This window comes from Pan troglodytes, chromosome 6, assembly GCF_028858775.2.
Source record: "Pan troglodytes isolate AG18354 chromosome 6, NHGRI_mPanTro3-v2.0_pri, whole genome shotgun sequence".
In the NCBI taxonomy this organism is placed as follows: Eukaryota; Metazoa; Chordata; class Mammalia; order Primates; family Hominidae; genus Pan; species Pan troglodytes.
In genome coordinates this window covers 45496193-45523419 of record NC_072404.2, presented here as the reverse complement: position 1 = coordinate 45523419, position 27227 = coordinate 45496193, and the positions used below count along the sequence as shown (strand labels likewise).

General features: G+C 45.5%; 1 protein-coding gene across 8 annotated transcripts in view; it reads right to left on the bottom strand.

The window, feature by feature from the left end:
- Positions 1-1421: 1421 nt before the first annotated feature.
- URGCP (upregulator of cell proliferation) overlaps positions 1422-27227 on the bottom strand; it is a 50514-nt gene continuing 24708 nt past the window's right edge. For 4 of the 8 annotated variants that reach the window (XM_016957304.4, XM_063814168.1, XM_016957302.4 and 1 more), the window contains 5 exons: positions 13299-13325; positions 12924-12994; positions 7424-7474; positions 7176-7214; positions 1422-4771 (listed from right to left, as the gene is read on the bottom strand). In XM_016957304.4, the coding sequence (XP_016812793.1) occupies positions 2178-4771; positions 7176-7214; positions 7424-7457 (2667 nt within the window). In that variant the 5' untranslated portion in view covers positions 7458-7474; positions 12924-12994; positions 13299-13325 and the 3' untranslated portion in view covers positions 1422-2177. Of the gene's footprint in view, positions 4772-7175; positions 7215-7423; positions 7475-12923; positions 12995-13298; positions 13326-21067; positions 21975-27227 lie in introns of those variants that run through there. The other 4 variants (XM_016957307.4, XM_016957303.3, XM_063814169.1 and 1 more) reach the window with 3 other exon arrangements.

Here is a 27227-nt window from a genome sequence, read left to right as displayed (position 1 = left end):
GAAAGGCAAGTCCTGGGTGTTGTGTTCATTGGAATCCTAAGAGCAGCACTGACTGGAGGGCTAAAGGCAAGGCCCATCCACAGTTCACAGACTTGAAACATCAACCCTTCAAAAAGGGTGGGAGGAGGCTGGGTACGGTGGCTCACTCCTGTAATCCCAGCACTTTGGGAGGCTGAGGCAGGCGGATCACTTGAGGCCAGAAGTTCGAGACCAGCCTGGCCAACGTGGTGAAACCCTGTCTGTACTAAAAATACAAAAATTATTTGTATTTTTGTGATGGTGGGCGCCTGTAGTCCCAGCTACTTGGGAGGCTGAGAATCACTGGAACCCAGGAGGTGGAGGTTGCAGTGAGATCGCGCCACTGCATTCCAGCCCAGGCAACAGAGCAGGAAAATGAAAAAGGGAAAGGTTTTCCTAAACTTATTACCAAGAGACCAGGTTTGCAGAGAACCAGGCTCCTGGAACGCAGGAGGCAACAGTTTGGATGTACCGGGAGCAGCAGGTGGAGCATCTGGGGAATCCAGAAATCCACAGCAGGCAGGCTGCCAGGCATCTCCAGAAGAGGGACCAGGATGCCTTTTGTTCAAGAAAGGATTCCAGTCTAGAAGGCTGGTGAGCTCCCGAGAGCTAAAGGCTCCCTTGCTGTGTCTAGTGAAAGGAGGACAAGAAACATGGTAGGAGCTCTTGGGGAAGGGCCTGGTTTCTCTGAAGTCAAGAAACACGAAGAGAAAGAGGCTCCAAGGTCTAAGCAAGGCCCAGAGGATCAAGCAGAGCTTCCTAGAGCTGGTGAAAGGGCTCAGGTGGGGTTCTGAGGCCCAGTGAGGTGACACTGGCCTCTGGGAAGGGCCAGCGCAGGCAAGGACTCCAGCGGGAAAACTGACAGGGCAGAACTACCAAGTCCTTGGCCAAGCCTCTGGTTCGAATGGTGGCAAGTGGGCTGTGGATGAGGTCGGGGAGGATGTAAGAGGAGGCACTGGCACTGACATGGCTGCCCAGGGGTGAGCCCAGAAGCCATGGGAGTCTGGAGAGGATGAGAGGAAGAGATGCAGGGCTGGGCGTGACAGCACCACCCTTCATCCGCTCCAGCTCTGCCCACCCAGGTGTGAGCTCTGGGGCAGGGGATTACCTGCTCTAGGCTTCCTTTTCCTCAACTGTGAAATGGGGTGACAGTGGAAAGACCTCAGAGTTACTGTGAAGGTATTTAGTTTTAATCCCCAGTAACAGCCTGAAGAATGGCTCCTGCCTTAAAGAGAGGGAACAGGATGGCTTTTTTAAGTGGTACATCTCTGTGCTATCTACCATTCCAGATACTGCCTGTACCGTACACCCTCCTCAGACAGATGCTGCTATCCTCTTTGAGAAACAGGAGAATTAAGGCACAGAGAGGCAGAACCTGCCCATTACCATCACTTGTGCACTCATTCATTTAACAGACATTTATTAAGCGTCTACAATGTGCCAGGCCCTGGGGACACAGAGCTGGAGAATGTACAGTCCCTGCCCTCAAGGAGCTCACAGCCTGGGGGGACAGACATGTAAACACATGAGTTACAACACGCTGCGTGAAGTGTGTGGCAGAGGTATAACAAAGTGCTGTGGGGCACAACAGAGCGACCAGTGAACTCTTCCTGGGCAGGGGTCAGGGAAGCCTTCACAGATCAGTCAATAAATACGGTGCCATGGGAGTGCCTTGCACACCACGGGCACTCACATCTCGAATGCTGGTCCACTGGAGGCCCTTGGGTTGGGCGGGAGCAAGGCCTACTTCTGCTTCCTCAGGACAACTTCCCCACCTCTGTCCTGGGACCACCTGCCCGCCTGGGCCTGCAGTGACTAAGGACACTGCTCCCACTCCAGGGGCCAGTGACAGAGAGCAGCTATACAGAGGGCCCACCCCGCAGGATCCTTGACAGGAGCTGAGACAGAACAAACTGCTGCTTGTCTCCCTACCCTGGGGGCTGTGATATTCCTGGTAACATCTCTGAGCTGGTCTGTGAGGTCACTTCCTCTTTTAACACTGTTGAGGAGACTCCAAACCCTCTGTCTTTTGCTCGTCTTCTCACGTCGATTGGGCACCAGCCATTCTCAGGCACCAGAGCACAGCCCCACACGGGTGCCCCATCAGACAGGGCTGCCCACAGCAGCCTCCTACACCTGAACTGGGTTTCTCTGCACACTCACAGCCGTCTCACCAGCTCAATGAGCTGCTGGATGTTTTTGTTTTGGTTCGACAAGCCGTTCCTGATGTTTTCAAGTAGGCATCTCTTCAATTCAAATATGGCTTCACTGTAGGCCAAGCTCACTGCGGCCATGGGAGGTGCTCCGTGCCACAGGCCTGGGATGTGCCAGATGTGCTGCTTCTCAGGGTCGCAGAAGGCCAGGCCTGCCAGTGCCCGGAAGCCGTCGCCCTGTTTCTCCATCTGGGCTGCAGCCCTGCTCAGGTCACCAGGTGGATCCAGGAGCTGTCTCTTGTCTCTGGGCCTAGGGCCGGGAACAGATACATCATGAAGGTTCTGGTATACAAACTGGTAGTTGGGCATGTGCCCCGTTTTTTCTAACCTCAGAAATGCATGCAGAATAGCTGCTGGAATGTCCTTGGTTTCAGCTAGACTGATCACGGTGACATTGCTCAGTCCCATGAGCAGAGTGGCCAAGGAAGCCTCCAGCTCAAACCTGTCCCCAGCTGACGTCAAGGCCCCACCTATCAAGCCCCCGGAGTCTATCACCAGGATGTGGTCACAGCCCAGGTCCTGGCTGAAGCCCTCAGCCACTGTGATGAGCTGCATGAAGGCCCCTCGAGGACCGCAGCTCTTCCCTGTGGCAAACCGCAGCCCAAACATGGTGTTGAGGAGTGTGGACTTGCCCGTGCCTGGCACCCCGACGGTTGACAGAACCACCAGCCTTGACCGTCTCTCCAGTCGGACGTGCAGCTCCTTCAGGAGCCCTGTGACCCAGCGGACGGGCATGCTCAGCGTGCTCCCATCGATTAGCTCCAGAGGCAGCCCTGTCAGCAGCAGCTCCGAGGCCAAGCCTGGGAAGTGGGCAAAACGCCTCTGGCCTGCCGGCAGCCTCCCTGCCTCCACAAGACAGCTCTCAGCCTCATAAAACTGTCCCATCTCCCGCAAGAAGTGTTCCACCCCTAGGGGCTCAGGCCAGAGCGGCTCCCCCACGTCTGTGGTGCCCCCGTGCTTTGGTCTCAGGGTTAGAAGCGTCTCCGGAGGCTGTCTCAGTCGCGGCTGGGCCACCCGTGCCAGGCCCCACTCCATCCACCTCAGGAAGTACTGCTTCTCACTCAAGGAGGGGCTGCTGATCCCCGAGATGAACTCCTGCACCCCCGAGGAGGGATCATGGCCGTTCTGCTGCATTCGAAGTTCTAGCAGCCGCCGCCTCAGCTCAGCCCTGTGCTTCTCAGGGGGGTCCACGGCCCACTGGAGCTGGCAGAACTCCTTCTCCACTTGGGCTGCCTTTCTCCAGGGGTCCCCCTGCAGCCTCAGCTCGTCCCTTCTGTAGGCATCCGAGTCTTTGATTTTCCTGGTAATCCTCTCCATCCGGTCTTTCGCTTTCTGACACTCCTCACAGTCCTCGTCGACCTTTAGGCCCAGTTTGCGGGCTGCGTGCGCCATGTCCTCCACAGATACCCGCCTGCAGGGTGCCCGCAGCACATTCCCAACGATGGCCCGGATCCTCTTCACGAAGCTGTCGCTGTCAGTGCTGCTGACCTTTACCAGGACATGCGAGTGGTCTATTTTCAGCACAGGAATTAACTTATTCAGAAATCTCAGGTTTGTGTTGCGCTTCCCACGGTAGGGACTCAGGATGAAGTAGTATTTTGTGGTTGACTCCTTCATGGAGTACAGCAATTTGTATTCCTTCTTACTGATATTGTCAGTCAATATAAACACAGCGGAGGAGATTTCTGTCAAGAGCTTAAACTGCAGCCAGTGAGACCCGATGTCACCTCTCAGGTTCAGAAAGGCCACAGGTTCTGGGAAAATGTCCAAGTCCTCCCTTCCGCTGGGAAAAAACCAGGAAATTTCTACCAACCCATCCGAAATCTCCCGGGCATTGGTGCCCAAGTTGAGGTCCCGATGCCAGAAGCAGTCCCACTGCCTGTGGCCCGGGCTGAGGACGGCGTTGAGAAGCTGGGACTTGGAGTTGCTACTGACGTCCATGCGCACGAAGGCGAAGGCGGGCGCCCTGGACAAGACCACGCTGTCTTCCCGGAAGCTCCCCATGCCCCTTGGGGGCTGGGACCACCATGTCCTCACAATGCCCCGCATGGCCCACAGCAGAAATGTATGGTAGTGGTTCTCCGAGTCAGGCAACACGAGTGGGAGTGCAAACTGGCAGAGGGCCATTTTCAACGCTATTTCTTGTTGCAGGAAACTGTCTGAGGAGAGCAGCAGGGCACAGAGAAGGTCTAAGGGGTTCACTGGCGTATCAGGGGTGGGCAGCTCAGAAAAGGAATAAATGTCGGCAGCAAGGTCATCAGCTGGGTCCCAGTAGATGATCTCCTCTTCCATCTGGCTCTCCTTCTCCACAGGCCTGGCGTCTGGGAGCACGTCCAGCACCATAGTGGTATTCCTGGCATCAGCATTGAGGGCCTGCAACTTCCTGAGGAAATTCCAGGGCAAGTCTTTGGGAACCTGAGGGGCCCAGTTCTTCATACTGTCAAAACTGATCTGCAGAGAGTCCTGGAGGCTGAGTTTCTGGACCTGGTACGTCTCTAGGCCCAAAAGTGACAGCATTTCTTGAAGCCTGCTTCTCTCCACTGTGGAAAGAAATGAAGACATAAGTGCTCACCCTGTGTTTCTGAGCTAGGGGCCAGGGAAGAGCTGGTGAAGGAGAGCCCAGCAGGATGGGGAGAGTGACGACCCCCTTCAGAGAGCAGAGTGCAGGCACAGGAGGCTCAGGGTGTGCTCAAGGCTGACCTGAGATCAAGGCAGGGCTGGAACCCTGACATCAAGGTACAATAGGTACCAACCTAACCACAGATATATGTGACATTAAACAAAAGAAAGAACAGAAATAAAGAAGCTACATTTAACAACTGGAAGAGTTCTTGCAAAAGCCATATTTCTGGTCTTTCTAGAAACCTGTAAGATCTAACACTGAGCTCAAAATTAATTGGCTACAGTGAGCAGCACATGACTCCTACAAGCTGAATGCAGGCCTCATCTCCCCACTGTGTCGCTTCGGTGGGCTACTCAGAGTCACTGGGAAGTTCCCACAGGAGTCATAATCACTGAATCACTCTCTGGCTTTCTAGTTAATGTTTTTTTGTTTTTTTTTCCTCTCTAGAAATAAGAGAATATTTTAAAGGAACTAGAAAGAAATCACTAAGCATAAAGAGTCAGCAATTATAGCTAAACAACCATTTTGCAAACCTGAAATCAATAATGCAGGTTTTCTTTTTTTTTTTTTTTTTTTCCTCTCCCCTTTCTTTTTTTTTTAGACAGGGTCTTACTCTGTTACCCAGGCTGTAGTGCAGTGGCATGATTTCAGTTCACTGTAGCCTCAACCTCCTGGGCTCAAGAGATCCTCCCACCTCTGCCTCCCAAGTAGCTGGAACTACTGGTGTGTGCCACCACACCCAGCTCATCCTTGTATTTTTTTGTAGAGATGAGTTTTTGCCATGTTGCCCAGGCTGGTCTCGAACCCAGACTCAAGCAATCCACCTGTCTAGCCCTCTCAAAGTGCTGGGATTACAGGTGTGAGCCATGGTGCCTGGCTTTAATGCAGTTTTAAATTTTAAATGTATTAAAATATTCAGTGCAGACTGTTAGTAAGTGAGCACTTACTTGCGCAGATACTCAAATATCACCCTATACAATATAAAATCTTATAAGCTAGATGCTTGAAACAGTATTGCTACCTCTGAAGATTCCATTCACCATCCAGGTCTTGGCCCAGCACCTTACTAATGTTCATGCTGCATATTAATTAGTTGTCTTAAAATTTGTTGTTGTTGTTTGAAGCAGTGTCTCACTCTGTCACCCAGGCTGGAAGGCAGTGGTGTGATCACAGCTTATTGCAGCCTTGATCTCCTAGGCTCAAGAGATCCACTCATCTCAGCTTCTGAGGAGCTGGGACTACAGGTGCACAAGACACTTGGCTAGTTTTTGTATGTTTTGTAGAGACGGGATTTTGCCATATTGCTCAGGCTGGTCTTGAACTCTCTGGCTCAAATGATCTGCCTGCCTCAGCCTCCCAAAGTGCTGGGTGTGAGGCACCGTGCTGAGTCACTTTAAATGTTAATGCATGAAATAAATACAAATTCCACTGCCCTGCAGCCTTTTTTCCAGTTCCTTTCTCGAGAGAGGAAGCAACGTGTATGATGCTGCTTTGATGCTTAGATAAACCATGAAAGGAAACACTGGGTGACCCAGCCCTCTGCCTGTTTCCCAAGAAGGTCAAGTGATGGATTCAAGACCACTTTCCATACGACCAGCAGGACTCACAGTGCTGGACACTCTGCTCAGAGAGTTCCACAGGCATTGTGGCCACAGGACTGCCCCACAGAACATTAGGGGACCTATGAACTTGTTACAAAAACAAAAGTACTATATGGGAAGAGTCACATTGTGCCAAAATAGGTGTTACTCAGGTTTCCTAGCTTTGCCTGAATGAAACTAGGAACATTGTTTTTCTTGTCCAGACATGGAATAACTTTTTATTTTTTAAGTAGCATGGTAGTAAAAGGCAATGGGAAAAAGACAAAGAAAACACTCCTGCCCAGTGTGTGGCCCTTGGCAGGTTGTTTGGAAGCTCTGGGCCCAGTATCCTGATCTGCAAATGAAGGTGTTGGACCAGATAAATCATTTCCAAACCGGGCTGTACATTAGAATCAATCACTTCAGGAACTTGTTAAAAAATGAAACATCTCTGGGTTTCACCTCCAAACGTGCTAACTTATTACAGGCAGTGAGTATGTTGGGTGGTGGGCGGGGGGGCTGGTTACTCTATGTGGTTAGCAAGCTTCCCAGGGTTTCTTTTTTTTTTTTTTTTTTTTAGCAATATGGTTAACAATGTATAAAGGGTTAATGAAGTAGGGCATCCTAAACCTGAGTGCTCTGCCTCCCCAGGTGATTTGATACAGTCAGGTGTGGGAACTGCTGGCCTAGATGATAACCCCCTTTCATAGAACAGAGAGAAAAGGCAGAGAAAATGCTTACCTGTTGGAAAATCATTGTCCTGAGCCTCATTTGTACCATCTATGGAAAAAGCAATGGAAAATGAAGTGTCAATCAAATAATGCACCCTTGGCTGACACAAATTAATTGAAGCTAAACCTAGAACCCTTCTTTCTCACCAAGATGGCAACTTCTCCCAATTGTTCTAAATATAAAATCCCGGTTATCTGTCACTTTACCCACTCCCCCTCTCCCCAGTCCAATCTGTTGCCAAATCCTATAGTTTCTACCTCCATAACGGAACTCGCAATCATCTCCTTCCATTTCTCTCCATTCCAAATCTAGAAGAAAAAAGAAACCAAATGCATTTAGTTTCATCAGCAAGTTAGAACCTTTCTGTCAAAAATTTCAAGTGCTCATGCCTGTAACCCCAGCACTTTAGGAGGCTGAACAAGAGGAGTGCTTGAGTCCAGGAGTTTGAGACCAGCCTGGGCAACAAAGCAAGACCCTGTGTCTACAAAGACTTTTTTAAAAAAATTAGGCCAGGCATGGTGGCTCATGCCTATAATCTCAGCACTTTGGGAGCCCAAGGCAGGAAAATCACTTGAGGTCAGGAATTTGAGACCAGCCAGCCTGGCCAACATGGCGAAAAACCATCTCTATTAAAAATACAAAAATTAGCTGGGCGTGGTGGCGCATGCCTGTAATTCCAGCTTGGAATTACTTGGGAGGCTGAGACAAAATAATTGCTTGAACCCAGGAGGCGGGGGTTGCAGTGAGCTGAGATCATGCCACTGCACTCCAGCCTGGGCGACAGAGTGAGGCTATCTCAAAAACAAACGAACAAACAAAAATTAGCTGGGCACGATGCCACGAGCCTGTGGTCCCAGCTGAGGCAGGAGGATTACTTGAGCCGGGGAGGTCAAGGCTGCAGTGAGCTGTGATTGCACCACTGCATTCCAGCGTGGGCATCAGAGCAAGACCCTGTCTCAAAAAAAAAAAAAAACACCAAACAACAACAAAAAACGTCAAGTGACAATATGGTGGCTGATGTTTTAGTGCTATTATTGGTTTCAGTTTTTCCTATGTAAATGTAATGTTTTGCCAGCAAAAAATACATCACAAGGTAGTAATAGCTACACACAAGACACAGATTTGCTCTAGGATATATCTTTATAGAATTTTCTAAACTTTTGGAAAATAAAACATGAATAACCATAAAACTTACATAGATTAACCTTTGATTTTAGAAACTATTTAAAATGTAAGTTGACAGAAATTCCTTGACTATTTAAAAATTCAGCACCTGTCAATGTTATTTTTATTCCAGCATAAAGAATTTTTGTAATCACTTAAATTGAAATGTACATCAGAGCACAAATACACAGAGGTGAGGTGCGGGGGGAGAGACAGTGGGGAAGAGTTGTGACTTACAAGTGAACTGTTATTTGTCCAAAGTCTCCAAACATCACGAAATGTCCATCAACATTAACATCTTAATTACAAAATGTGTTTAATGTAGTGCTAGTCAGATATTTATGTATGAACAAAGACCTAAAACTCTAGATTTGCTTGCAAGCACACAATATAAAGGAGCGAACAGGAGGCTTAGGAAGGAGGGAGCAAGACTTCTCAGTGCATGTTTTGACTATTTTGACTTTGATCCGAGAAAAAGTAACACCTAGGTTCCAAAATTTATATATATAAATATATATATATATATATATATATATATTTTTTTTTTTTTTTTTTTTTTTGAGATGGAGTCTTGCTGTGTTGCCCAGACTGGAGCACAGTGGCGCGATCTCAGCTCAGTGCAAGCTCTGCCTCCCGGATTCACACCATTCTCCTGCCTCAGCCTCCTGAGTAGCTGGGACTACAGGCGCCCGCCACCACACCCAGCTAATTTTTTTGTATTTTTAGTAGAGACAGGGTTTCACCGTGTTAGCCAGGATGGTCTCGATCTCCTGACCTTGTGATCCACCTGCCTTGGCCTCACAGAGCGCTGGGATTACAGGCATGAGCCACCGTGCCTGGCCCCAAAATTTATATTTTTAAGAGCTTATGAATCAAGATTCGGATATTTTCAGATTTATGTTTTCTCATGATTTCCATGTAATCAGGTAGATAAACCTAACATTTCAAACCGTCTTCTTTGATGATATCTCTGGGAGATGGACATGTGAAAAGCAGGAAAGAGAAAAAGAAAATGGGGTCCAGGAAGTATGAGAAGATCAGAGAAGGCACAAGATCCACACACATCAACCACAATGCCAAGCAGTCCAAAGATTACATTATTCAAGTGAGGAAAAGCCATCAGAACAAATTTTCCAAGGAACCCAAAATGCCCTGTGAGGAGAGAAAATGGTTAGAGAAAAGAATGGGAAAGTCTAAAGATGCCAGAGATAGGGTTAGGGTGGTTCTGAGAGTAGTTTTAAGCTGGAGTCAGGAGTAACCTCCAGACCCAGAGAAAATAGGGCCTTGCTTGGTTAGGGGTGGGAAATAGCTCTGATGTGGATTTAATAGGTGGATGAGGTCAAGGATGCACAAAGTAGCCAAAGACTGAGGGTTACCAAACTAAGGAAACCACTGACTAGGGTTCGGAGAGAGCCTGATGTTCTGCAGCCATCAGCAGATTGTGGGGCAGGTGGAAGAGGAAGCAGCAGGGCTCCAGGCAAAGACACAAAACAGCAAACATGGGGGGCCACTGAGGGCTCAGCTCCATGAGCCAACGTCTCCACTATACTTCACATTGGGCAGGAAGCGACCTAAGGATGAGATAAGCTCTGACTCTGGGAGTACTGGGCTCACACGGAACACAGGGACAGAGGATAGGCCAGGCCCTACCACCATGGTGAGCCCAGGAATAACTGTTATGAGCCCATTGTTGGAGAACTCCAAGTAAGGCCATTAAAACCATTTTCAAGCCAGGTGGGGTGGTTCATATCTGTAACCACAGCAATTTGGGAGGAAAACGCAGGAGGATCACTTGAGTTCAGGAGTTCGAGACCAGCCTGGGCACAATAGCAAGACCCCTGTCTCTACAAAAAGTTTTTTAAAAAATTAGTCGGGTGCAGCGGCTCACACCTGTAGTCCTAGCTACTTGGGAGGCTGAGACAGGAGAATCCCTTGAGGCCAGGAGGTCAAGGCTGCAGTGAGCTACAATGGCCACCACTGTACTCCAGCTTGAGTGATGGAGTGAGACAAAAATAGAATGAGCTATGAAGTACAATCTTCAGAATTGAGTAAGATAAATAAATTATATCGTGTGACTACATAAAGTATAAACCAGGCAAAGCTAATCTATCCTTTTAGAAGTCCAGATAATGACAGATGAGAGGTGAAGTAACTGGAAGGGACCTTTGGGGGCATGGGTTTTCTTCGGCTTCTCGATCTGGTTTCTGGCTTACATAGGTAAGTTCATGTTTGTGAATATTTCTCAAGCTATTAATTAGAGTACTTTTCTGAATGTATAGTATAAAATTTTTTTTTTTTTTAAAGACAGTCTTGCTCTGTCGCCCAGGCTGGAGTGCAGTGGTACGATCCCGGCTCACAGAAACCTCCACCTCCCAGGTTTGAGCGATTCTCCTGCCTCAACCTCCCGAGTAGCTAAGACTACAGGCGCCCACCATCCCTCCCAGCTAATTTTTGTATTTTTAGTAGAGACGGGGTTTCATCACATTGGTCAGGCTGGTCTCAAACTCCTGGCCTCAAGTGATCTGCCTGTCTCGGCCTCCCAAAGTGCTGGGATAACAGGCATGAGCCACTGCACCTGGCCTGTATAGTATACTTTAATACAACTTGTTTTTAATCCTATAGGCTTAAAACCTTGCTTTAAGTCTTTAAAATGAAGCATATGCTCAAGAGGAACTCACATAACTCATGAAGAAGAACTATAAAGAATAACCACTGGAGGTTTATTCAGTAGAGAGAGACACAGAGATCAAAGTTCGGGGAAGAACCAGGGTGTCTCTGTGCCTTGGTTTCCTCAAATGAAACAGGGATTGATAAGTATCTTAGAGGTCATTGTTAAAAGTAATTAAGACAACCTAGCTCACAATAAGCATCCAATAAGGCCATTCCCTCTCCTCGCCCCATCCCCATGCTTTCTTTCTCATTTGTCTAGAACAACGCTCTCCAAGGGAACCTCCCAAGCTGAAGTTCTCCATCTGCAATGTCCAAGCTGCAGCCACTCACCATGCAGGCTGCTGAGCAAATATAGCTAGAGTACTTAGGAGGTGAAGTTTTAATTCTGTTTAATTTTAAACAATGTGCCTAGTGGCTACTGTGTTGAATAGCATAATTCTAGATGTGGAGAAACTAAAGGGCTTTGGGCAATTACTGCCTGATCCCAATTCTGCTACAAGCCTTGACCAACTGGCCAATAATCCCCATGGTGCCTACCTTCCAGAATTTAAGTTCCATGAAGGGCTTTGAGCCTTTCATTTACTATTGTTTACAATATCGCAATGGTTACAACAATGTTAGTGCATGGTAAGTACTCAAAAAATATTTGTTTGAATGAATAAAATAGTGATTTTTTCCATAGAGACGGTGTCTCACTATGTTGCGCAGGTTGGTCTCAAACTCCTGGGTTCAAGCGAACCTCTTGCCTTGGCCTCCCAAAGTACTGGGATTACAGGTGTGAGCCACTGTATCCAGCCTAAAATAAAACTTTATTAACCAAAACTTATTTGCATATTTTTATGGATTTTTGTTTTTGCATAACTCTATTAATATCTAATAGAACACTTTTTTTGGCAGTTAAAACATAGTTTATTTTTTTAGCACATTCATTTTAAGAAGAACCTAATTTATGAAAGATATATCTAAAATGAGTTACTGGCTGGGCATGGTGGCTCACGCCTGTAATCCCAATACTTTGGGAGGCTGACGCGGGTGGATCACCTGAGGTCAGGAGTTCGAGATCAGCCTGGCCAACATGGTGAAACTCATCTCTACTAAAAATACAAAAAATTAGCCGTGCATGGTGGCGCATGCCTGTAATCTCAGCTACTTGGGAGGCTGAGGCAGCAGAATCACTTGAACCCAGGAGGTGGAAGCTGCAGTGAGCTGAGATCGCGCCACTGCATTCCAGCCTGGGCAATAAAGGCGAAACTTGGTCTCAAAAAATAAAATAAAATATCAAATAAAATAATAAAAGAAAAGAAAATATAAAACAAAATGAGTTAGTAAGAGAGCTAAAGATATCTGGAGTGTGGCCACCATACCTTAAAGGTGAATTTACAAAGGGTGGCGTTACAGCCCCACCCCCAAATCCTCAGAGAAAGAAAAACCAGCCTGTATGGACCATAACCAGGAAGACTACAAGCCCCAGTGTGCTCTGGGACAATCCCAATTTATACCTGTTTTCCCAACATTACATCCCTTTCACTCTCAGAAGTGCCCACTTTTGAAGATAAACTATACAGTCACCTTAACTATGACCTACAATGGCAGTTATGCTAAAATTGGGGTAATGTGTTTCTGTTAAATTGTGTCATAATCACCTGTTTAACTGAATCCTGGGAACACTTACTCCATTTTCTAGAATAAAGTGTTGCCCATAAAAAAACAAAAAACAAAAAACACTATTTTGAATATATGAGGAATGCTTAAAAGACCCTTAGATGGAATCTTCTTGTAAAAGGAAAAATAAAAGCCTTAAACTTATTTATTTTTGAGATGCACAATCCCAAGTCCAGGAGGGGCTGGAACCCAGAATCCAAAGGGGACAGGAGAAGTACTTCAGCTCCAGAGTGGGCCCACATCCAATTCATCCAACTTTACCTGCAATGGCCACAGCTGTTCGTCTCTCTGATGCTTTTATTTCTGGGGCTACTTCTCCCAAATCTGAATGCCTGAAACAATTTCAGAAGAAAATTATAATTAAAAAAATGGAATACCACTTTCACCTATCAAACTGGCCGCATATAAAATCTCTTGGAGAGCTTTTAAAAACTATAAACCCTGGGTCACACCCCAGATCCATGAAACCAGAATCTCTGGGAGCTGGTCCTGGGTATCACTGCTTTTAAAAGTACCCTCAATGATTCTGATATGCACCCACAGTTGAGAAACACTGGTCTAGAAAACCAGCACTCTCCAAAACTGCTGGCCAGAGCACAAATACAGTCATTCAGAAAGACAGAAAAATATACATACCCTTTGCCCAGTAATTCCACTTCTATCCTAAGGAAATAATTAAGATTTAGTTACAAAGATGTTGATGCCAGCTTTATATATAATAGCGAAAAACTGATGCCTTTTAAAATCAAAGTGCAATAACGGAATTATGGTCGAATTCTGCAGCCATTAAAAAATACGCTATGGATTTCTTTTGTGGACAAAAAGATGCTGGATAAGATATTAGGGAAAGCTGTTATATTAATTAGTCGGGGGAAAGTCAGGCTACAGAAAAGTATACACAGTATGATTACAATTTAATAAAATTGTGTATGTTTATCTATAGGTATATATACAGAACTCTAGAAGGATGTTCATCTGAAGTTAACACTGTGGTCTGGAAGGGGTGATCCTGAATTATTTTAAGTAGCTATGATAAGTGTAGTCTAATTAAGAACAAACTATTTTAGGCCTGGTGTGGTGGCTCACGCCTGCAATTCCAGCACTTTGGAAGGCTGAGGTGGGCGGATTACTTGAGGTCAGGAGTTCGAGACCAGCCTGGCCAACATGGTGAAACCCTGTCTCTACTAAAAATATAAAAATTAGCCAGGCGTGGTGGCAGGCGCCTGTAATCCCAGCTACTTCGGAGGCTAAGGCAGGAGAATCACTTGAACACAGGAGGCAGAGTTGCAATGAGCCGAGATCGCACCACTGCACTCCAGCCTGGGTGACAAGAACAAAACTCCATCTCAAAAAAAAAAAAAAAAAAAAGAATAAACTATTTTAGATGTATCATAGAGTGAGCAAATGAGTAAATGTATTGATTCTGCCAGGAGCCAGGGTGCTAACTAACTGCTGAAGAAAGGACATACAAACATAGAATGGAGAGTTACAGCAGAACTTGCAGAGGCGCAATGGAACTGGAGGCACTCATGTGAACTGTGATTTCTATATGCATGCTTATGTGCATATGTGTTTAAGTGTGTAGATGTAGATGTGCACACATATCTCTGTGTGTATACGAGTGTACACGTGCATCTATTTCCTAACTGTCCATGGAAAGGGCCAAGAAGCAAAGACACTGTTGTGGCAATGGGCATGCCTAGCACCCTTTAATACCTTCCACGCTAAAAGAAACGGACTCCTTGGAGATCCTGAATGATGGCTGGGGCAAGGAAAGAACAGGAGGAGCCTGAGCATCTTATTTCAGAAAGTAAGGAAATGCTCGAAAACATGATGGGCACAGGAGCCAGCCTGAGGAACTCTCACTGGTCAAATCTAGGACAATGTGAGCACAAACATAAACACAGTAACTGATTTAAAACCATTGAAAACCAGCAATTAGTGAGTCCACATGGATAATAAATACATGGGCAGAAAGAGAAGGCTCTCTTGCTCACATCAGAACATGAAATGTGGAGGGGGATGCTGCAGTCAGAATAGTATCATTTTAGAGCAGGGTGCAGTGACTCATGCCTGTAATTCCAGCATCTGGGAGGCCAAAGCAAGGGGATCACTTGAGCCCAGGAGTTCAAGACTAGCCTGGGCAACATGGCAAAACCTCATCTCAACAAAAAATAATGAGCCACTGTACCCTATAGCCAGTAACTTTAAAAATTATAACACCAGCCAATCTGTCAACTCGGGCTCCATCCCACTTCTAAGCCTTGCTAAGTTTCCTGTCTGTGTATCAGGCGGAGTCGGACCAAGACGGCAGAGAACAGCACTTCCAACGGCCCTACTCAGGGGCAAGGGAGCTCTCTGCAGTGCAGTTTTTGAAAATTACTAATATCACTATATATGTTTTTCTGATTCCAAAAATAAGATACATGTAAAATACAAGAAAGTATCATAAAAATGCTTTCCTGTCATATGTTTGAAAATTATACCCTATGTTAATCTGTCCTCTCCTCCTCTTAATCTACTCCCATTGCTCTAGCCCATTCTGTTAACAGATAGAAGAGTAGTGCTTTCGCACGCCCCAATTTGCTCCCTGATGACGAATGGCTGTTTAGTTTCATCTTCTTCTGGGGCCCACCCTGGCCCTTAATTAGCATATTTACTTACACACCCTACTTCACTATTAACTTATAATCATGACCCTTTCCCCATATCCTTCACAATGCTGAAAAACATTCTACTTTTATTACTGGAAGCAATTTTTTTTTTTTTTTGAGATGGAGTCTTGCTTTGTCACCCAGGTTGGAGTGCAGTGGTGTGATCTTGGCTCACTGCAACCTCCGTCTCCTGGGTTCATGCAATTCTCCTGCCTCAGCCTCCCAAGTAGCTGGGATTACAGGCATGCGCCACCACGCCTGGCTAATTTTTGTATTTTTAGTAGAGACAGGGTTTCACCATATTGGTCAGGCTGGTCTTGAACTCCTGACCTCAAGTGATCCACCCACCTCAGCCTCCCAAAGTGCTGGGATTACAGGTGTGAGCCACCACGCCCGGCCACTGGAAACTTTTTTTTTTTTTTTTTTTTTTGAGACAGAGTCTCGCTCTGTTGCCCAGGCTGGAGTGCAGTGGCGTGATCTCGACTCACTGCAAGCTCTGCCTCCTGGGTTCACGCCATTCTCCTGCTTCAGCCTCCCGAGTAGCTGGGACTACAGGCGCCCACCACCACGCCCGGCTAATTTTTTTGTATTCTTTAGTAGAGACGGGGTTTCACCATGTTAGCCAGGATGGTCTCGATCTCCTGACCTCGTGATCCACCCGCCTCAGCCTCCCAAAGTGCTGGGATTACAGGCGTGAACCACCGCGCCCAGCCATGGAAGCAGTTTTTAAAAGGTAAATATTCTCTTGGTATTCAGAATACAGTCAGAACACAGGAAATAGCCAAGGTCCTTAAGCTCCCAGGGTGTGGTGTCTGACACTGCCTAGGGGCCACCTGCAGCAGCTGCTCACCTTCCCTCCTCTGGGCACTTCCCCACATAGACATCTCTCCAGGGCAGGGGTGACCTGATCGCCACCCTCAGGGTCCAGGGTGTCCACAGCTCCTACTCACTAAGTTAGCCAGTGGACGGGCTGGTTTGTTGTCTGGCAGAAAGAATCAAGCCCCTGACCAACACCAGGGCAGCCATGCCATAAATGGCATGTGGCTGAACCCTACTTCCGGCAGGTCTGCTGATGGCCCATTGCTCATTCTGGAGGCCATCTGTCTTGCTGACCATCTAGCCACAGAAGACAGTGCAGGGTTAACTTTCCTTGTCTTCTCACTTTTCCTTTTTCATTTCCTTCTTTTTTTTCTAACTTCCCAGCAGAATTATCTTAGGAGCTTTTCTGCTAAAACCTGGAGATTCTGATTTAGCAGACCTGAGTGTTCAGCACATAAGTAATTACCGACTAGGGGAAGTCACACCTTTGTTTTTCTGCTGACCTACCTCAGAATATGGCACTCCCTGGACAGTCCATCCATGCCTAGAATAGATAGGGCAAACCTCGTGGGCAGAACCCAAGTTTTGCTCCAGATCAATCACTAATTTCTAGCAACAAAACTGGTTCCTCTGCTGGATGGTGCCCATAAAACAAGATGGCATAGGAAAACAATTCTGAACAAGGTGAGCACCAGACAAATACAGGTACAATTACTCACTGTATTATAATCAACAATATATTTTTAAATGTGGAGTCCTAATTAGGGAAAAGGAGTCAGGCTGGTGGGACCAAGGAAAAGCAAAGAGAAAGCACATAAGCTGTAAGTCTGCCTTTCTTCATGGTCCAGGACACATAATCCTCCTGCATAAATAAGTCACAATCTTCCTGCGCCCAGCTATCATCAGACCCTCGGCTGATAGAAAAATGCAAATTAGCTCACTGCAACCTTGGCATTATCAGTACTGCACATAGCTCTCTCCAGAAAACAGCACGAACACCATCCTATAAAATCCACAGCAAGCCTTTGTCTCCTCACAGTCAGCTCCCTTCTTTCTGACTTGCCCACTGCTTTCTTGCAACGCAATTTCATACTTGTGATTCTTATGCCTCAGCCATCCAAGTAGCTGGGATTACAGCATGCGCTACCACACCTGGCTACTTTTTGTATTTTTTTCCCCCCGAGACAGAGTCTTGCTCTGTCTCCCAGGCTGGAGTGCAGTGGCGCGATCTCGGCTCACTGTAACCTACGCCCCCAGGTTCAAGCAATTCTCCTGCCTCAGCCTCCTGAGTAGCTGAGATTACAGCCATGTGCCACCATGCCCAGCTAATTTTTGTATTTTTAGTAGAGATGCGGTTTCACCATGTTGGCCAGGCTGGTCTCAAACTCCTGACCTCATGATCAGGCCTGCCTTGGCCTCCCAAAGTGCTGGGATTACAGGTATGAGCCACTATGCCCTGCCTATTTTTTGTATTTTTTATAGAGACAGGGTTTCGCTATGTAGCCCAGGCTGGTCTCAAACTCCTGGGCTGATGCAATCCTCCTGCCTTGGCTTCCCAAAGTGTGGGGAATACAGGTGTGAGCCACTGCGCCCAGCCAATTTTTTTTTTTTTTTTTTTTTTTTGAGACGGAGTCTCACTCTGTTGCCTAGGCTGGAGTGCAGTGGTGCAATCTCGGCTCACTGCAACCTCTGCCTCCCAGGTTCAAGTGATTCTCCTGCCTCAGCCACCTGACCTCATGATCTGCCCACCTCGGCCTCCCAAAGTACTGGGATTACAGGCATGAGCCACCGCGAACAGCCCCAATTTTTTTTTTTTTTTTTTAACTCACCAGTTTGTGGTACCTTTGACAGGAACCACAGGAAACTAATACAGTGTATGTGTGGCTTGACAGCTACACCAGCTTCCACCTCTGTCTTCACATGGCTTTCTCCCCTCTGGGTCTCTTCTCCACTTCTTGTAAGAATATCAGTCTTATTATATGTGAACCCACCCTAATCCACTGTGAACTCATTTTAACTAATCACATATAATTTTTTAGAAATCACACCCTATCTCCAAAAAAGATCACAATCACAGGTACTGTGGGTTAGGACTTCAACACTCCTTCTAGGGGGACACAAGTCAACACACGAGAAGATCTAAGCCAAAAATGGGGTGGGGGTGTCCCACCTCTAGAGAGTGACCACATGTTTAAGAAAAATTAAAACTCCCTGAAGAAGAAAAGGAGAAATAAAGTGTTTCCCAGACAAGTAAAAACTGAGGGAATGCATCACCACTAGACTCGGCCTACAAGAAGTGCTTAGGGGAATGTTATATCTGAAAGCAAACAAATGGTATCTGCCACCAAGAAAAAACAGGAAAGTAAAACCGGACATTCCAGCCTGGGCAAGTGAACGAGACCCCTATCTCTACAAAAAAATAAAATAAAGCTGGGTATGATGGTTCACACCTACCTATAATCCCAGCACTTTGGGAGGCCAATGTGGGAGGATCCCTTTATTCCAGGAGTTTGAGAGTGGCCTGGACAACATAGCAAGATGTCATCTCTCCAAAAATAATAATAATAAAAAAGCCAGGTGTGGTGGCAGGCTGTAGTCCCAGCTACTCAGGAGGCTGAGGTGAGAGGATCACCTGAGCCCTGGAAGGTCAAGGCTGCAGTGAACCATGACTGCACTGTTGCACTTGAGCCTAGGAGATAGAGAATGATTCTGTCTCAAAAAAAATATGTATTTTTTTAAAGTAAAATAAAATAAAAAAATTAGCTGGGCATGGTGCATGCACCTGTAGTCCCAGCTACTCAGGAGGCTGAGGTAGGAGGATTGCTTTAGCCTGGGACATCCAGGCTACAGTAGGCAGTGACTGTACCATTGTGCTCCAACTAAATGGATTAAAATGAGACCCAACTCTATGTTGTCTACAAGAAACTCACTTCACCTATAGAGAGACATACAGACTGAAAGTAAAAGGACAAAAAGGCTGGGTGCAGTGGCTCACGCCTATAATCCCAGCACTTTGGGAGGCCAAGGTGGGAGGATCACTTGAGGTCAGGAGTTCAAGACCAGCCTGGCCAACATGGTGAAACCCCATCTCTACTAAAAATACAAAAATTAGACGGGTGTGATGGCACATGCCTGTAATCCCAGCTACTTGGGAGGCCGAGGCAGGAGAATTGCTTGAACCCGGGAGACGGAGGTTGCACTAAGCTGAGATCGCACCACTGCACTCCAGCCTGGGTGACAGTGAGACTCCATCTCACACAAAAAGAAAAGAAAGTAAAGGGACGAAAAAAAAATATTCCATGCAAATGGAAACCAAAAGTATGCAGGAGTAGCTATACTTAGACAAAATAGACTTTACATGAAAAAACAAAGACAAAGAAGGTCATTATATAATGATAAAGGGATCAATTCAGCAAGAGGATATAACAATTGTAAATATATATGCATCTAATACTGTAGCACCCAGATATATAAAACAAATATTAGAGCTAAAGAGATAAATGCCAATACGATAATAGTTGGAGAATTCAATACCCATTTTCAGCACCGCAAATCACCTAGGCAGAAAATCAACAAAGCAACATCAGACTTAACTGCACTATAGACCAAATAGACCCAGACATTTACAGAACATTTTATCCAAAAGCTTCAAAATATACATTCTTCTCACCAGCACACAGAACACTCTCCAGGATAGATCCATGTAGTGGCACAAAATAAATTAACAAATTTTTTAAATTTTAATTTAATTTTTTGAGACACTCTCGTTCTGTTGCCCAGGCTGATGTGCAGTAGTACCATCTGAGCTCACTGTAACCTCCACCACCAGGGCTCAAGCAATCCTCCCACCTCAGCCTCCCAAGTAGCTGAAACTAACTACAGGTGCATGCCACCATGCCCAGCTAATTATTATTTTTTATTATTTTTAGAGATGGGGTTTTGCTATGTTGCCCGGCTGATGTCAAACTCCTGGACTCAAGCAATCTACCTGTCTTGGTCTCCCAAAGTGCTGTAATTACAGGCGTGAGCCACTGTGCCTGGCCAAAAAACTTTTTAAAAATCAAAATCATATCAAGTGTCTTCTTAGATCACAAGGGAATAAAACTAGAAATCAATAATGAGAACTCTTGAGGCCAGGCTTTGTGGCTCATGAATGTAATTATGGCACTTTGGAAGGCTGAGGCAGGAGGATCGCTTGAGCTAGGAGTTTGAGAACAAGCCTAGGCAACAGAAGGAGACTTCATCTCTACAAAAAATTGGAAAAATCAGCTAACCATGGTGGCTCACGCCTGTGGTCCCAGCTACTTGAGAGGCTGAGGTGGGGAAATTGCTTGAGGCCGGGAGGTTGAAGCTGAGTAAGCTGTGATCACACCACTGCACTCCAGCCTGGGTGACAGAGAAAGACTCTGTCTCAAATTTAAACAAAAAAAACATAGACAAAGGGACTATGTCAAACTAAAAGGCTTCTGCACAGCAAACGAAACAGCCAACAGAGTAAAGACACAACCTGTAGAATGGGGGAAAATATTTGTACATTATTCATCCAATAAGAACTGATATCTAGAGTATACAAGGAACTCAACTCAATAGCAAAAAATAATAATAATTTGACTGAAAAGTAGGCAAAGGATCAAACAGGCATCTCTCAAAAGACATATATATGGCCAAGAAATAAACGAAAAAATGCTCAACATCCCTAATCATCATGGAAATGCAAATCAAAATCATAAAAAAAGATATGATATCCCAGTTAGAGTGGCTATTATCAAAAAACCAGGCCAGGCTCAGTGGCTCACACCTGTAATCTCAGTACTTCTGGAGGCCAAGGTGGATGGATTGTTTGAGTCCAGGAGTTCAAGACCAGCCTTGCCAGCATGGCAAAACCCTGTCTCTATAAAAATATAAAAATTAGCTGGACGTGGTGGCACACACCTGTAGTCCCAGCTACTCAGGAGGCTGAGGCATGAGAATCACTTGAACCCAGGAGGCAGAGGTTGCAGTGAGGTGAGATCATGGCACTATGCTCCAGCCTGGATGACACGGTGAGACTCTGTCTCAAAAAACAAACAAACAAAAACCAATGCTGGTAAGGATGTGGAGTAAAGGAAATTCTTATACACTGTGGGAATGTAAGTTAGTACAGCCTTTATGGAAAACCTTTATGGAGGTTTCTCAAAAACTAAAAATAAAACTAGCATGTGATTCAGCAATCCCACTACTATTTGTCCAAAAGAAAGGAAATGTGTGTGTCAAAGGAATATCTGCACCCATGTTTAATATAGCACTATTCACAATAGCCAAGATAGGGAATCAATGTAACTGTCTATCAACATACAAACTGATAAAGAACATGTGGTATACATGTATAGGAATACTATTTAGCCATAAAAAAGAATGGAATCATATCCTGTGTGGCAACACAGATGAGCCTGGAGAACCTTAAGTCAGGAACAAAAAGACAAATATTGCATGTTCTCATTCACATGTGGGCGCTAAGAAAAAAATTGAGTGAATGGAAGTATAGAGTAGAATTGTGGTTATTAGAGACTGGAATGCATGGGAGAGGGGAGGATAGGGAGAGGTTGGTTAAGATACAAAATTACACCAGGCGCGGTGGCTCACGTGGTCAGGAGCTTGAGACCAGCCTGACCAATGTGGTGAAACCCTGTCTCTGCTAAAAATACAAAAATTAGCTGGGCGTGGTGGCACACGCCTGTAATCCCAGCTACTTAGGAGGCTGAGGTAGGAGAATTGCTTGACTCGGGAGGCGGAGATTGCAGTGAGCCGAGATTGCGCCACGACACTCCAGCCTGGGCGACAGAGAGAGACTCTGTCTCAAAAAAAAAAAAAAAAAAAAGATACAAAATTACAGTTAGGTAGGAGAATGGGATCTGGTGCTCTGTAATTCTGTAGGGTGAATATGGTTAACTACAATTTATTACATACTTAGTGTCAGAGAACTAGAAGATAAAAAAGTTAGTACTGTGTAAGTTTCCCCATACAATGGAAAATAGGGCTTTAAAACACAGCCTTAATCCTCCAAGAGTTTACATTACCATTAAGTTGGAGAGAGAGGGGAACACTCACTGCACAAACAGTAAACAAACAAAAAACACTACAAACACACATATACTAACCTATAAAATGAGGCTGATCATCCCTGACACACATGCCTCAGATGTGCTACAAGGATCCAAAGAGACTTACATACATCTTAAGCAAAGTTCTCTTGGATTTATCTACATATTTATTGTGGACTTATTATTATTTATTATTTATCGTAGATTTATCCACATATTTATTGTTCTCTTGGATTTATCCACATATTTATTGCTAGGAACCTTTCTAGGAATTTAGGATACATTAATGAGGACACAAAGGTTCTGCTCTTGGTTTACAGTTCAACGAGGCAAGGGGATATTGGTAATCAACAATATCCCCTATATTTAAGAAGTGTAGGACTTGTAGCCCCAGCTACTGGGGAGGCTGAGGTGGGAGGATCACTTGAGCACAGGAGGTTGAGGCTGCAGTGAGCCGTGATCCTGTCACTGAACTCCAACCTGGGCAACAGAATGAGACTCTGTCTCAAAATAACTAAATAAATAAATAAATAAAAATTTAAAAGGCTATGCTAGAAGATGTTAAGTGCTACAGAGAAAACAAGGCACAGGCCAAGGTCAGGTGTGCTGAGAATGGTGGTGGGGAGGGCAGAGCAGGTTGGCTGGAGAAAGGGCCGTGTTAGTACTGGTTTGGAAGGAGGTGAAGCAGGAGCTATATGACTACCAGGGGAAGACTGCCGCAGGCATAGCCAGGGCAAAGGCCCTAACGTACCCAGGGACCAACAGGGAGGCCCGAGTGGCTTGAGCAAGAGAGTGATCAGTGAGTAGGAGAAGGCAGCAGGAGAAGCTAGAGAAGACTGAACTTTATAGGCCACAAAAAACTAAGGCTTTGGGGAGGAAGAGGAAGAGAATAAAAATAAAAAAGATTTTTTAAAAAAAGGTTCTGGCTGTTCTTATTCTAGAGGATGGGGTAGCCATGAAAGGGCCCTGGGTGCAGGGTGACAGGCCTGTCTATGTTACCGGCTGCCAGGCTGAGAATAGACAAGGGATCACAAACGCTCAATTATCTAGCCTTATATTCAGGAAAACAACAACAAAGGCTCAGACCTGGGCAATAGTACCAGCAGCAATGGCATGTGGCTGGACTCTCAAAAGCATCTGTGAAGAACTGCAACAGACTGCACAAAGTGTCTACAGACACAAGCCAAAATAAGTTCAAGTTTTCCAGGTTCAATCAGTTGCTCCTGTCTCAGATAGGGAGGTCTGTGGGTAAAGCAAGACTTGAGGGGATCGTGAGCAAATTGGCACTGACAGACTGGCCGGAGACCCCTACCCTTGGATATGCTAAGCCGGCACATGAGCTGGAAGGGGTTTGGAGAGCTAATAAAGGCAATCCTTCAACGCGTATAGGAGAGACCACTGTCGGCAACTTCCCTAAAGATACATGCTCTACAACCTCCACCTGACACCACAGTGTACTCACAACAAAGACAGAATCAACTTGCATTTTCTCCATAATGCAAAGAAATGATGGTGCAGGTAGACCTGGAAAACCCAAGAGATCAACCTGAAAACTATCATAAACAATGAGAGAGTTCAGTAAGCTGGGGACATACAAAGTTAAAATCAATAACTGCCTTCCTATTATACAAATAGTTTAGAAACAATGGAAGGAGAGAGCTCCGATTTGTAGTAGCAACAAGAAAAATAATATGTTACAAATGTGCAACACCTATTTGAGAAGAATTTTAAAATACTGAATCTGATTAAGACTTGAAGAACTGAAATGGGCTGGGCACAGTGGCTCATGCCAATAATCCCAGGACTTTGGGAGGCCAAGGTGAGAGTATCACTTGAGGTCAGGAGTTCCAAGCCAGAAGTTCAAGACCAGCCTGAGCAACACAGTGAAACCCCACTCTACAGAAAATTTAAAAATTAACTGGGTCCAGGAGCATGTGCCTTAAGTCCAGTTATTCAGGAGGCTGAGGTGGATCGCTTGAGCCCAGGAGTTTGAGGCTGCAGTACACAGCAGCCTGGGTGACAGAGCAAGACGACCCTGTCTCAAAAATAAATAAATAAATAAATACATTTATTTTAATTTAAAAGAAATCTATTTCTGGATTTTCAGAGAGGAAAGAGTTAAAAAAAAAAAAAAAAAAAGGCTGGGTGTGGTGGCTCATGCCTGTAATCCCAGCTCTTGGGAGGCCAAGGCAGGCAGATTACCTGAAGTCAGGAGTTCGAGACTAGCCTGGCCAACGTGGTGAAACCGTTTCCACTAAAAGTACGAAAATTAGCCAGGCATGGTGGCGCATGCCTGTAATCCCAGCTACTCGGGAGGCTGAGGCAGGACAATTGCTTGAACCCGGGAGGCGGAGGTTGCAGTGAGCCAAGACTACACCACTGCACTCCAGCCTGGGCAACAGAGTGAGGCTCCATCTCAAAAAGTATATATATATATTTATATAAAATTTTTGTATATATATATATTTATATAAAATTTTTATATAAATATATATAATATATGCCTTATTATAATACAAATATAAATATTTATATTTATATATAATAAAAAATTTTTAAAGGAGTATTCTATCTTAGGCAGAAAGGCTTAATTTTTTTTTTTTAAGAGATGAGATCTCACTATGTTGCCCAGGCCAGTCTCAAATCCTGGGATCATGTGATCCATCTGCCTCAGCCCCCCAAAATGCCAGGATTATAAGCATGAGCTACCATGCCTGGCCTTTAATATAATTTTAAAAGTCAATTCTCTCTAAATTAACCTATAAGTAAATTGAGGTTCAAAACCAGTTGATTCTGTGAAAAAATATTTATGAAATAACAATCAGGAAAATTTTGAAAAAGAACAGTGAAGGACAAAACTTTCCAGAAAATAGAACATAATAATTAAATAGTCTAAAATAATTTAAGGTTGCTCATGAATATACAGAGAAATCAGTAAAAGGAGATCCCAGAAATAGGTCCAAATGCAGTCAAAAATTTCATCACTGATCTAGGTCGCTTTGAGTATCTGGAACTTAGTCAATCACAAAAACCTGGAAAAAAAATTAAGGTAGGTCCCTACCACTTCATTCACCCAAATGAATACCAACTGGATCTAAGATTAAGTTTTTAGTGCCCTAAAAGAAAGTATTAGAGACTCTAAAAAGTCACAATAGGCTAAGTGTGGTGGCTCACGCCTATAATCTCAGCACTTTGGGAGGCTGAGATGGGAGGCTCTCTGGAGCCCAAGAGTTCAAGAACAACCTGGGCAACATAGTAAGACCCTGTCTCTACAAAAAAAATTTCTTAAAATCCACAATAGCCAGGTGTGGTGGCATGCGTCTGTAGTCCCAGCTACTCAGGAGGCTGAGGCAGGAGGAATACCTGAGCACAGCAGATTGAGGCTGCAGCAAGCCATGTTGTTGCCATTGCACTCCAGCCTGGGAGACTGAGCAAAACTCTGTCTCAAAAAGAAAGAAAGAAAAAAAAAAAGTCAGCCGGGCGCGGTGGCTCATGCCTGTAATTCCAGCACCTTGGGGAGGCCAAGGCAGGCGGATCGCTTAAGGTCAGCGGTTCGAGACCAACCTGGGCAACATCGTGAAACCCCATCTCTACTAAAAATACAAAAATTAGCCAGGCATGGTGGTGCACGCCTGTAATCCCAGCTACTCAGGAGGCTGAGGCAGGAGAATCGCTTGAACCCAGGAGGTGGAGGTTGAAGTGAGCCGAGATCGCACCACTGCACTCCAGCCTGGGCGACAGAGTGAGACCCTGCCTCAAAAAAAACCAAAACAAAAAAAAAAAAAGAAAAAGAAAAAGAAAAAGAAAAAAAGTCACAATTCAGCGAATTTAAAACAGAACCACCACATCTGACCTACAGTGAGAAGGATGCTCCTAGCATACAGGTAGGTCTCTGTCTCTTTTTTTTAAAGACAGGAGACAGGGTCTCATTGTGTTGCCCAGGCTTAAGTGCAGTGGTATGATTATGGCTCACTGCTGCCTCAAACTCCTGGGCTCAAGCCATCTTCTGCCTCAGGCTCCCAAAGTGCTGGGATTACAGGCGTAAGCCACTGCACCCGCCATTAAATCCTTTAAAGGAAGAGCTCCTTCTAAGTTATTCCATTTTCAGGCATTTTTTGTTAAGCCATAATTGAAGGTATCGTCCACTCTGTCAACACAGCTTCTTACTCATGTGGGCCATGTGAGCCCATCCTTACTTCAGCTTTATCAAAGGGTTCTGGAAGATACTGCATGTGTTCTGTAATCACAACAAAAACTACAGAATCCAACACTTTTGTTTGTGCCTCAGCAACCAAATTTAAACCAACTGTAATCATCCTGAATTGGGTCATTTTGCATTTTATCTTAAACTGCTTAGCCAGGCCTAGGAGCCCTCCTCTCTATACTAGAAATAACAGTACTTATTGAATAGGTTGCTGTGAAGATTAAATAACTTAATATACGCAACAGCATTTAGAATAGGGCCTGACAGCACACTTGTTGGGGGTGGGCAGGATCTAAATTTAAAAGAACATTCCCTAGGACTGGAAAGTCCCCGTCACTCGTGGTTCCGGATGAGAGGCTCTCCCCTGAGCTGGGGTGGGCTCTTCAGTCCATCCCCATGGAGAGGTCAACGGCATGGCTGTTGCATCCCATGAAGTCCTGGTGCACTCTGCCACCCATGGGCAGGTGAGTGAAGTTTGGAGAGCTGTCCTAAAGAACCAGGGACACTTCTGGACTTTTCTATCCCTGCTAGTTCTCCCGTACGTCCAGCGTAGGGAACACTCTGGGTGGCTGCTGGCTTTTTGGGCAATCCCACATCCGTGAGCAGAGAGCCAATACAAAGTCTCAGTCCTGCTGGCAAAGCTAGGTCCCTTCTGCAGAAGTCACAGCAGCTACTGAGCAAGATAAGGGTCCTGCTGGACTTCTCCCAAGAGCAAAGATACATCTTGTTTGAGTTCTTAATGCTTCCTTCTCAGCGTGGTTTACGGGGCCCCCTTTCCCCTTCCCCCAGTGTGGCCAGAGGACCCATC